Source organism: Sapajus apella, unplaced genomic scaffold, assembly GCF_009761245.1.
Source record: "Sapajus apella isolate SASKATOON/1434 unplaced genomic scaffold, GSC_monkey_1.0 scaffold46, whole genome shotgun sequence".
NCBI lineage: Eukaryota > Metazoa > Chordata > Mammalia > Primates > Cebidae > Sapajus > Sapajus apella.
Genome location: NW_022436986.1, coordinates 4,632,560 through 4,644,687, shown reverse-complemented (window position 1 = coordinate 4,644,687; position 12,128 = coordinate 4,632,560). Strand labels below are relative to the sequence as shown.

Genomic DNA, 12,128 nt, shown 5'->3' with positions numbered 1-12,128 from the left:
TGTGCTTGCCACATGCCAGGCACCGTTCTGAGCCTTTTGCACATATTAACTAACAGAATCCTCTCCCAGCCGCCGGAGGTAGTACTGTTATTACCCTCGTTTTCCAGATGAGAGGATGCAGCACAGAGAGGTGAAATAATTTGCCCAGGGGCGCAGTGGTCAAGACAGAATTTCCACCCAGACAGCATGGCTGCAGCATTCATGCTGCTGACCACCAGGCAATGCCAGTACATGGCCAACGCCAGTGTCTTTGATGTTTTTGGTTTTTTTTTTTAATTGATGTATTGTTATACTTTCTGATGGGCCGGAGAGGTCACATGAAGCCTGTGTATGTGTAGCCAGGAGACACCAAAGGATGACCCTTGGAGGTCAGGGACTAGAGTACAGGCATCCAGGTGGATTCCAGCGGGTGGGGCGCTTAGAGGGTGCCCAGCAGGAAGTTTGGTGGTTAGGGCTTTAGAATGAGACAGTCCTGCTGGGCACTGTGGCTCACGCCTATAATTCTAACACTTTGGGAGGCCGAGGTGGAAAGATTGCTTGAGGCCAGCAGTTTGAAAACAGCCTGGGAAATATTGTGAGATCCTGTCTCTACAAAATCCAAAAATTAGCTGGGCATGGTGGTGCATGCCTGCAGTCACAGCTACTTGACAGGCTGAGGTGGGAGGATTGCTTGAGCCCAGGAGGTCAAGTCTGCAGTGAGCCATGATCATGCCACTGCACTCCAGGTTGAACGACAAAGCAAGACCATCTCAAAAAACAAACAAAAAGAATCAGACAGACCTGGGCTTGGTCACACTTTGCCTTATACTGGCTGTGCCTTAGGCAAGTGACCTACCCTTTCAGAGCCTCTGAGACCTCACCTGTGTTACAGGAATAATAAAAGAACATCCCTTCCAGGGCTGCTGGGAGGACGAAACGAGAGAATGTAAGCAGCATGGTGTTCGTGATGGGGGTGATGCAGGAAGCCTGCCTGGCCTCTGTGTTCATAAGTTTCTGTTTCTCCAGATTTGAAGTGTTAGGCTCCAGGGAGAGTGGGGAGTGGTCCTGGAAAGTCCCGATCCTCCTGGGAGGCTGGTCCCTGCACCACAAACAGGATTTTCACTTCTTACCACATATGAATAGGAAATGGGGATTCTGGAGAAGCAAGCAGAAACTTGCCACCAGAGCCACTGGCACACACGGCAGCATTTCTGAGAGGCAGGGAAGCTGGGTTTTTGATCTAGGGCAGGGACAGGATTGGTCAGGGGGAGGAGGGCGGCACCACGGGTTGGAATTGCCTGAGTCCAGCCAGGAGAAGGCAGAGAACAAGCTGAGTGGAGGCACTTTCAGCCTTAGCACAGCGAGGGAGATGAAAGCAGGGGTGTCTGCAGTGGGAGCACCACAAAGAGCCCCCATGGAGTGCTGAGGGGGTGACGTGATGAAGTCCACCTGGAGCATTTGTTCCCTGCCCTGGGAGCAGAGGCCCTTCTAGTGTGTCAGGTTCTGGGCAGAAGGCAGCAGCCCCTGGTCATGCATGAGAGCTTCCAGGCTGGGAAGACCTTGGAGATCATCTTGGCCAGAGTGAAGACCCACCCAGGGAGGGCCAGGACCACCTGTGGGCTGTGCACATGTGACCCTGATGATGAAGTGCCCCAAACTACGTGTGATGTTCTTCATTTCCAAATAAATCAGGCCATGTCAGAGTCATCCCTGCTGCCACTTCTCTTGCACTCACCTGTAGCCTATTCATCAATGGGAGAGAAAGGGCTGGAGTTTCAGTCAGCAAATACCCTGGAATTGGGAGGTATAGCTCTGAGCATATGTTTTGTGATGGAATGGCTTCTGTAAGTCCATCCCAGCAGAATTGAAAGCCATTGCTGTAGCTGATCCTTCTCTGAGGCTCAGGTCCTTGCTCGAACCTTCCCAGTGCTTATCTGGCTTCTCCTTGTATGCCCCAGCAGCAAGGAGCTCATTCCTTCCACTGGATGGACAACTTGCAAAGGGGAAACTCAGAGATGTTCATCACAGCATTATTCATAATCAAAACCAACTGCAGACACGCAGGGTTCAAATTAAAAAATAACAGGGAAAGGATTATGAGTTCGCTCTGGTAAATTCACCCAATAGAGTCATCACCCAGATGTTAAAAATGACTATCGGGAAGCTTAGGTAGCAGCATTGAAAGGTTTACAGATTGCCGGGCGTGGTGGCTCACGCCTATAATCCCAGCACTTTGGGAGGCTGAGGCAGGTGGATCACGAGGTCAAGAGATCGAGACCATCCTGGTCAACGTGGTGAAACCCTGTCTCTACTAAAAATACAAAAAATTAGCTGGGCATGGTGGCGCGTGCCTGTAATCCCAGCTACTCAGGAGACTGAGGCAGGAGAATTGCCTGAACCCAGGAGGCAGAGGTTGTGGTGAGCCGAGATCGCGCCATTGCACTCCAGCCTGGGTAACAAGAGCGAAACTCCGTCTCAAAAAAAGATACAGAGTTAATTTTACAGTATGATTATAGATGATAAAATATGTTGCTTTTAAAAAACACTACTTGAGCACTTTGCTATGTTTTGGTCCCTGTACTTAGCGTTATCACACATTATCTCAGTCTCCCAACTGCCCAGTAAGTTAGTTGGTATTTGCCCCTTTCCCAGATGAAGAAACAGAGGGTCAGAGTGGTTCATTGGCTGCCTGAGGCCTTCCAGCCAGGGCTTGAATCCAGGCCTAGTGCTCTCTCTACCACATCATGCTGACATCAAGAATAGAGAAAGGGGTCATGAGTAATGTTTTTTTCTTTCAGTCTTCCTCTTCCATTGCCATTATTGGAAATGTCTAAAGAAAGGAAGCTTTAACAGCTCACTTGAGGGTGTGACTCCCCAGAACCAGGGAGATGTTTACATCCGATTCATAACATACTTTACTCTCTTCTCCAGGATGACATGGAGGCTTACCGGACCCAGAACCGCTTCCTCAACTCCGAGATCCACCAGGTCACAAAGATTTGGAGAAAGGCAGCTGAGAAGGAGAAGGCCCTCCTGACGAAGGTGCGGGGCGGGGCCCTGTTCCTGCCGACTCCATCCCCAGCCCCTCTGCTGGTCCCCGTGCTGCCCACCCTGTCTCACTCTCATTTCCTGACTGCTTCTCTCCCTCTGAACTGACCCCTTGTGACAGGGCCCATATCAGGTTCTTCTCCAGACCTCTGTGGTCTGGCCATTGAGTCATTTGTTCTGCAGTGTTCACTGGGTAGCTATGGGATAGGGACACTGAGACTATGCCTGGTTCCTGCCCCCAAGGAGGGTGTAGACTAGTGAGGGAGTGTAACACAATCAAGATGCAACTGGGCTTTTCTTGGGAGCCCAAAGGGAGGAAGGAAGTCAGGGAGGGCTTCCTGGAAGAGGTGCCTTCTGAATTGAGTCCTAAGAATGAGTTAGTGTTATCCAGGCAAACACTGGAGAAGGACCTTCCAGGAAAAGAGACAGTATAGTAAAGACTTGAGGCCTGAGAGGTGGGGGGCAAGGCTGGGGAGAGTGAGACATGAGGCTGAGATGAGGAGTTTGGAGCTTACTCCAAGGAAATGGGAGTTGAAGGATTGTAAGTGGAGAGGTCCTCAGTCAGACTTCTGTTCCTGTTCCAAGAAGACTGCTCAGGTGAGTAGGCTTGAGGAGGTGAGTCCGGAAGTGGAGAGAGTGTTTGGAATCAGTAGCAGAAATCCCTGAGGAGGGGCCAGGTGCAGTGGCTCATGCCTGTAATCCCAGCACTTTGGGAGTCTGAGGCAGGTGGATCCCTCGGGGCCAGGAGTTCAACACCAGCCTGGGCAACATGGTGAAGCCCTGCCTCTACCAAAAATACAAAAATTAGCCAGGCATGGTGTGCACACCTGTAATCCCAGCTACTTAGGAGACTGAGGCACAAGAAGCCTCTGAACCCAGGAGGTGGAAGTTGCAGTGACCCAAGATCATGCCACTGCACTCCAGCTTAGGTGACAGAGCAAGACTCCGTCTCAAAAAAAAAAAAAAAAAAAAACAAAGCAATCAATCCCTGAAACAGGTGTTACTGATGGGACTCAGGAAGCAGCCCTGGCCACAGAGGCTGGCGCCAGGTTGGGTAGGAAGAAGCACAGGCACAGAGGATGGCTTGGAGCTGGTGCCCGGCAAGTGTTTGGAGTTGGAGACTGGGCAGAATTGTTCCCTGGCCGCCACCCAGGATGAGATAGAACTTGGGGTGGCCCAGAGGTCACTGTCCCCGTATCACAAAAATGGACAACAGGGAATTTGCCTAGCACCGTCCAGCTTGTATAAATGGAAACATACAAGTTCAAGGGGAGGGAGAGGTGGAGTGTCCCAGGCAAGGGACGAGGGTGCAGGAGGGCTGTGAAGTAGGAGGGATGTGTGTTGGAGGAACAGAAAGAGCCTAGGTGGTGGCAGCAGAGGGCACGAGGGCAGTGTCTGTCCCTCGGGGGCTGCTCGGTTATACCACCTGCAGAACATGCTCTGTGTCAGGCGCCCTGGGAAGGAATTTACACACATCCACTCATCTGATCCTCACCTGAATCCTGAGGCAGACTTTGTATGATCCTCATTTTATGGATGAAGAAGACACAGAGAAGTTAAGTAACTTGCCATAGGCCACACAGCCAGCAGTGGCTGAACCACGATGGGACCGTAAGCTGTATAAGAGCCTGTGCTGTCTCTGCATGTCCCTTTCCTCTTTCGTCTGAGCCAGCTCCAACCTGGGCCTGGGCCTCTCTTGCCTGCCTTGCTGTAAACCACTGGCCTGAGGGCCTATCTCCTTTCCCTTATGTGGGAGTCGGGAGTGGGGCAGATGAGAGCTGGAAGGGCTGTGCTGCCTCAGGCCTCTGGGGTAGCCCAGCTCCCATCAGGTAGCCTGATCAGCCCTTACCTGCTTGCAGTGTGCCTACCTCCAGGCCAGAAACTGCCAGGTGGAAAGCAAGTACCTGGCTGGGCTGCAAAAGCTGCAGGAGGCCCTGGGAGACGAACCCAGCAAGTGCTCAGAGCTGCTGAGGCAGCTCATCCAGGAGGCGCTGCAGTGGGAAGCTGGGGAGGCCTCAGCTGACGGCATCGAGCTGAGCCCCATCAGGTGAGCCGGGTGGCCTAGGCAGGGCTGGTCTGTGTGAGCTGGCAGCCCCACCCCAGCTGCCCTGCTGCCAGTTCCTGCCAACCACATGCAATTCCAGCACAGTGTTACCTCCTATGATCTTCACCTGCATGAGCATGTGGCTGCAGCTGAGATGGTGTGCACTCAGAGGAGGCAGCCCCCGACGGTGCATTCTCGGCCCAGGCTGCCTCCAGAGCCCCCTGCTTTGCATTTCTACAGAGAGGGGAGGTGGGGAGACCAGCAGGCTCTGTCCTCCATACCAAGCCCTTGCTGAGCACAGTGGACACGGGCCATGAACTAGAAAGGAGGGGGGCTGTTCTCAGAGGCCCCTGGAGGCTGAGCAGTCCAGTGGCAGGAGCTAGAGCTTTGGAGCCCGTCCTGGCTCTCTTGCCACATGGCAAGTCCCTTCACCTTTCTGAGCCTTGTACTCAGCCTCCATAAGATGTGGGTGAAGAGCTGGGCACAGTGGCTCACACCTGTAATCCCAGCACTTTGGGAGGCTAAGCTGGGCGAATTGCTTGAGGCCAGGAGTTTGAGACCAGCTTGGGCAATATGGTAGAACACTGTCTCTACCAAAAAAGAACACAAAAATTAGCCAGGAGTGGTGGTGCACACCTGTACTCCGAGCTACTCAGGAGGCTGAGGTAGGAGGATTACTTGAGCCCAGAAGGTCAAAGCTACAATGAGCTGAGATCACACCACTGCACTCCAGCCTGGGCAACAGAGTGAGACCCTGTCTCAAAGAAAAAAAGAAAAGATTTGGGCAAACAGCTGCTTTGCAGGATTGTTAGGATTAAATGAGATTGTGCAGGCAGGGCACAGAGTGGAGGTGAGTCAATGCTGAGTACATGAAAGGCCACCTGGAATGCGTCCCCAGTTCTCCCCCCTCTGCCTGTCATTGGCGCAGTGTGCACAGTGCAGGGCTCCTGAGGCCTAAGGCTGCATGGAGTAATAAAGAGGTCCTTTATATTTGCATAGAATTAGAAGGGAAATATCTCTTGAGCATTTTCTGTGTACTAGGCACTATCTAGGCCCCCAGCATCTTAACAACAGAGGATCTCGTTGGGTCTTCATGAGGCAGAGCAGAGATTCCTATACCCATTATAGAGATTCACAACGTGAGGTTGGGAGAACTGAAGTGGCCTGCCCAGAGCTGATGGCTAACCCTCAGTGAAGGCAGAGCAGGAACCTGGCCTGGGGTCCTCCCTGCCCCCCATACCTCTTTATCTAGGGCAGGGCTCTGCAAGGTGTGGCTAACATGGACTTTCGCTGTCAGTCAGTATGATGAGTACGGCTTCCTGACGGTGCCCGACTATGAGGTAGAAGACCTGAAGCTGCTGGCCAAGATCCAGGCGCTGGAGGTGCGCTCCCACCACCTGCTGGGCCTCGAGGCTGTGGATCGGCCACTGCGGGAGCGCTGGGCTGCCCTGGACGAGCTTGTGCCCTCAGCTGAGCTCAAGCAGCTGCTGCGGGGGGGAGTGCCCCGCGAACACCGGCCTCGCGTCTGGAGGTGGCTGGTCCATCTCCGTGTCCAGCACATGCACACCCCGGGCTGCTACCAGGAACTGCTGAGCCGGGGCCGGGCCCGTGAGCAGCCTGCTGCCCGCCAGATCGAGCTGGACCTGAACCGGACCTTCCCCAACAACAAGCACTTCACCTGCCCCACCTCCAGCTTCCCCGACAAGCTCCGCCGTGTGCTGCTGGCCTTCTCCTGGCAGAACCCCACCATCGGCTACTGCCAGGGCCTAAACAGGTGAGCCAGCAGAGCCCTGTGAAGGTGTGACTTTCACCTTTTAGAGCAAGGGTCTCCAACCCTCAGGCCACGGACTGGTAGCCATCTGTGGCCTGTTAACAGGGCCACACAGCAGGAGGTGAGCAGTGGGTGAGAGCGTTACCACCTGAGCGCTGCCTCCTGTCAGATCAGCGGCTGCATTAGATTCTCACAGGAGCGTGAACCCTATTTCGAGCTCCGAGGTTGCTCACTCCCTATGAGAATCTCATGCCTGATGATCTGCAGTGGAACAGCTTCAAAACCACCCCTCCCCCACCTCAGTCCATGGAAAAATTGTCTTTCACAAAAATGGTCCCTAGTGCCAAAAAGGCTGGGAGCTGCTGTTTTAGAGCACTGCTCTGTCTCTTTGGAGCCTCCCAAGAACCTGGAGACATGAGCCCAGGCAGCATGGTCCCCACCCACAGGCCATCGAGAGGACAGGTTCAAGACAGAGATGGGCCAGAGCTGGGAGCTCCAGGCCCTGTGTCCCTGCTCTCTCCTTTGATTTGTGCTTGGGGAGGTAAGACTCACATGGCATCTCAAACCACCTGCTGGAGTCTATAGGGTGTGGCCCCACTCAACATATGGCAGGACTCCTGGGTCAGGAATCATTTGCTTTCAGTGAAACCCACACAGAAGACCCAGGGAAGAGGGGCTTTCTAAGTGTTACAAGGGTAGCTCACAGAAGCCAGGAAAAGAAAGCAGAGCTGAGGACCAGATGGTCATTGGAAGCCAAGACAGCTGCTCTCTGCAGCAGGGCCGCAGCCTGCACAGCCCCCGGGTGGCAGCCTCCTGCCACAGTCCTGTGAATGCCATCCCCTGAGGCCGTATAGCACTAAGGTGCTGCTCTGCTGCCCTCTGCAGCTGCATAGCCTCTGGCCTCTCTTCATTCTGCATGTCTGCTTCCTTCTCTGCCAGCAGAACAGCCTCTCTCTGTTCATTCTTTGGACATTTAGGGTCCATTGAGGCTGTCAGAATGGAGACCTCAGCTCCTGAGTCTTGGGCCTTTCAGCCAGTCTTCCCAACCCACCCCTCATGTTCCAGTCCTAAATTCACCAGAGAAAGAACCTGATTGGCCCAGCCAGGAATAATTTCCACTTGTGGTCCAGTTGGTGAGAGATGGAGGGAGGGAGTGGGAATAGGGAATGAGGCCATCTGGCTCACAGGGCTGTCCCTTCGAAGACTGTGAGGGACTGTCATTCCCCGCCCCCTCTCCAGCCCCAGTTATTTCAGTAGAAGTTGCATAGTTGCAGATATTTTCCCAAAGCAAGTTTTGACTCAATTTAAATACACGTATACCTAAGCAAAATTTACATAAGCTATGCTGCCCTTTGTTTAGAATAGGTGGTGTGTGACATTTATTCAACACAGAATCAACACTCAGTGTCCTTACTCAAATTTGAATGGTTCCCAAAGGTGGATATTTTTCATACTCTATTTCCAGCCTAAAATGGGTGAAATTGAGCATGTATAGGTACAATTCCTGGGAATTAAGAGTTAAACTCCAACAATAATGCCTCTCAGTCAAAGCCTCCTTGGAAAATATGTTCAGATTTCATGCCACACTAAATGTCTGCCACAGGTCAGGTCTGTAGAAATTTCATTCATTCAACAGCCTGACAGAAGCCCCTGTACTTCTCACTTGTTTGAACATGTTAAAATCCACAAAACCTGCAAAGTCTCTTGTAAGAATAGCTGTGAAGGGAGCTGGAAGCTATGAGATCAGAATAGATAATAACTTTTACATTTCACACAAAGGCCAGGCAGGAAGTAAGGTGTAATGGGGCCTCTTAGAGGCCAGGTGCCTAACACCTGATGGCATTTAATCCTCACGAAAACCCTCACTGGTGCCCCCATGCCCAGATGAGGCATGAGAGGGTCTGAGAGGCTATGGAACCTGTGTATTGCCTCACAGGTTCCACGAGGTACAAATGCTGGCCCAGCCAACTGCTCACCCTGGCCCCCGGCCTCAAGCCCGGTCCTTTCTACAACCCACCCTCTCTCCAAATAGCAGCAGTGGCAGAGGGTGTGCTGAGGCCTCCCAGAAACCTTTCTCTATGTAGATGTAACCTTCTTGAGGCCTGCTGTTGGAGTTCAATCTGTGCTGCAGGGGCACAGAAAAATCCTATAGCAGGAGGGGCACTTGAGCTAAGCCTCATAGAAGGAGAGAAGCTTCTCCCTGTGTGGAAGGAGGTGGCACACAGGCCACAGAGGGGCACAGAAGGGACAACTGAGACCAAGAGTGGCGGAAGGTGCCCAGAGGGGTTTTCTAAAATACATTTCTTTGAGTAGTAGTTTTACTTAAATTTGATATGCAAGGGCAGATAATTGGTATTTGTGTAAATATTTTTTTTATTTTTTATTTTTTTGAGACAGAGTTTTAGTCTTGTCACCTAGGCTGGAGTACAGTGGTGCAATCTCAGCTCACTGCAATCTCCACTTCCTGGGTTCACGTGATTCTCCTGCCTCAGCCTCCCAAGTAGCTGGGACTACAGGTGCACGCCACCATGACTGTCTAATTTTTTGTATTTTTAGTAGGGACAGCACTTCACCATGTTGGCCAGGCTGGTCTTGAACTCCTGAGATTACAGGCATGAACCACCGCGCCTGGCCTCATGTAAATATTTACACTACTGCTTAAAATAGAAAGTCACTTATAATAGGCTGGGCACAGTGGCTCACACCTGTAATCCCAGCACTTTGGGAGGCCAAGGCAGGCAGATCACGAGGTCAGGAGATAGAGACCATCCTTGCCAACATGGTGAAACCCCATCTCTACTAAAAATACAAAAATTAGCCAGGCGTGGTGGTATGTGCCTGTAGCTCCAGCTACGTGGGAGGCTGAAGCAGGAGAATTGCTTGAACTCAAGAGGCAGAGGTTGCAGTGAACTGAGATCACGCCACTGCACTCCAGCCTGGTGACAGAGTGAGACTCTGTCTCAAAAAAAAAAAGGAGAGAGTGAAGGAAAGGAAAGGGGGAGGGAGGGAGGAAAGGAAGGAAGGAGGGAAGGAAGGTAGATTACTTATAATAAAAAGCCTGCTCATGTGGCAAGTGCAGTGTATTCTTTGGAAGGCTCTTAGTCGGAGCCTGCAGGTCCCGACACATGTCTTCCTTGCCATCTAGTGGTGGCCATTGGAACTGCATGTGTGGGCCAGGAGTGGTAGCTCACACTTGTAATCCCAGCACTTTGGGAGGCCGAGGCGGGTAGATCACTTGAGCCCAGGAGTTTGAGACAGCCTGGGCAACATGACAAAACCCTGTCCAAAAACAAACAAAAAAAAAACCCTAGCCAGGCATGGTGGCACGTGCCTCCAGTTCTAGCTACTCGGGAGGCTGAGGTGGTAAGGAGGCTTGAACCCAGGAGGCGGAGGTTGCAGTGAGCCGTTATCATAGCACTGCACTCCAGCCTGGGCAACAGAGTGAGACTCTGCCTCACAAAAAAAAAAAAAAAAAAAAGAAAGAAAGAAAAGAAAAAGAACTGCATGTTTGATGTCTCAAAATGTCAGGCCCTGCCACCAAGGCAACAAATCCAGCCTGTTTAGACCACAGTGATGATCTAATGCTAATTTAGAGCAAATGTTTTAAACCCACTTCCCTGTGAAAATAAGTACAGTGCTTTAAAAGTAGTGTGTTTTTCCCCCATCAACACACTCCCTTCTTTGCAAGCCTACCTGGGCCCTGAATGCCTTAGGTTAGAGTTCAGCCATACCCCTGAGCAGCCAGTCAGTCCTAGACACCAGCCTCAGGTAACTGACATTTTAACCTGTGCTGAAGTCTAAACCAAGGCTGGCCGCTAACTCCTAGACTGAGGACATTCTGAGGCTCATGGGGGACAGGGTACAGTGGAGAGAGCACTGGGATAGACCTTGAGAGCCCTGGGCTCTGTTTCTACCCTGCCACCAACTGACTATGTAATCTTAAGCAGGTAACTTCTGCTTTCTGGGTCTTGGGTTTCCTACCACTGCCATAAGGAGTTTGTCTAGACCAGAGATGACCAGTAGGAAGCAGCTGCCTGGTGCCCTGTCCTGACAGCTTCTGAGGCAGCCTTCAGACTCAGTGGGAAAGAGTACTGTGATCAGTTATGTCCACCATGGCCATAGACAAAGGGAATGCTGCCATGATCAGTTAGTTATGTCTGCCCTGGGCACAGACAGAGTAGAGGCCAGTGTATCTCACATTTGCTATCCTTGAACTCAGTGACCTGTGGAGGTCCCTTGCCACCAGCTCTGAGAGAACAGAGCCTTCTATTTCCCAGGAGACCTGTGACTGTTTTTCATCCATTCAGTCCGATTCAGGAAGGTTTTATACAAATATTTGAACCATAGTCGGGAGAAATTCTTTCCCAATCTAGTGGGGAAAGAGAAGGGATATTTCTTTTTTCTTTTGATATTCAACCCTGTTTCTAAGAGTTGTGAGCCTCAAAAGAAGGTGGAGGTCATGAATCCAATCTAGAGAGAACCCGAAGAAGCATAAATATCTGGATGATGGAATGTGTTCCTTAAATGCTGGTTATGACCATAGAGTGAGAGGCTATCTAAAGCGACATCTCCCCAAGGTCCTCTGAGGAACACTCGTTCTACTAGGCCTCCATCGGTGCCGTGGACAACAGGGGCTCTGTGGACCCCCTGGGCAACCCTCGGTTTGAGTCAGCCACACAGGGTTTTGTCACCGCAGGACTTCTCAGAGGCTTTACTAAGACAGTATGTGTCATAAGCCTCTCAGGGGCTAGAATGTGCAGCATTCCCCAGATATCTTTGAATATAGAACCTTGTGTTTCACCTAGCATCTTGGGAGACCAGTAGTCCCTGGAAGACATTTTTGGGAAATGCCTTCTTGGATTGGCCCTAGGTGGGAGGTGCCAGGGAAGATGGGAAAAGTAGAGAAAATAGTACTGCTCCCAGGAAGACTTCCCTGCTCAGCCTGGTGGGGTTTTGTTTTTTTCTTGCCAGTGGTTTCATTAGAGCCTTATGCTAACTTGGCAGGGAGGGGAAGTAAAGGAGAAAAAGGGCTATGTGCATTGAGCATCTGGTAAATGCCCCACGGGAGGTCTGTCCTTTCAAGGTGCCTCATGGCTTGGGGGGATAGATATTGTTTGTTTGTTTTTTTGAGCCGGAGTTTCGCTCTTGTTACCCAGGCTGGAGTGCAATGGTGCAATCTCGGCTCACCGCAACCTCCGCCTCCTGGGTTCAGGCAATTCTCCTGCCTCAGCCTCCTGAGTAGCTGGGATTACAGGCACGCGCCACCATGCCCAGCTAATTTTTTTC

The 12,128-nt window shown here is 51.6% G+C and overlaps 1 protein-coding gene across 6 annotated transcripts in view; it reads left to right on the top strand.

Moving 5' to 3' along the window:
* TBC1D2 (TBC1 domain family member 2) overlaps nucleotides 1-12,128 on the top strand; it is a 61,684-nt gene that overhangs the window by 44,078 nt on the left and 5,478 nt on the right. For 5 of the 6 annotated variants that reach the window (XM_032240161.1, XM_032240162.1, XM_032240163.1 and 2 more), the window contains 3 exons: nucleotides 2,911-3,021; nucleotides 4,887-5,074; nucleotides 6,369-6,845. In XM_032240161.1, coding sequence (XP_032096052.1) covers nucleotides 2,911-3,021; nucleotides 4,887-5,074; nucleotides 6,369-6,845 — 776 coding nt within the window. Of the gene's footprint in view, nucleotides 1-1,204; nucleotides 2,186-2,470; nucleotides 3,022-4,886; nucleotides 5,075-6,368; nucleotides 6,846-12,128 lie in introns of those variants that run through there. The other variant, XM_032240165.1, reaches the window with a different exon arrangement.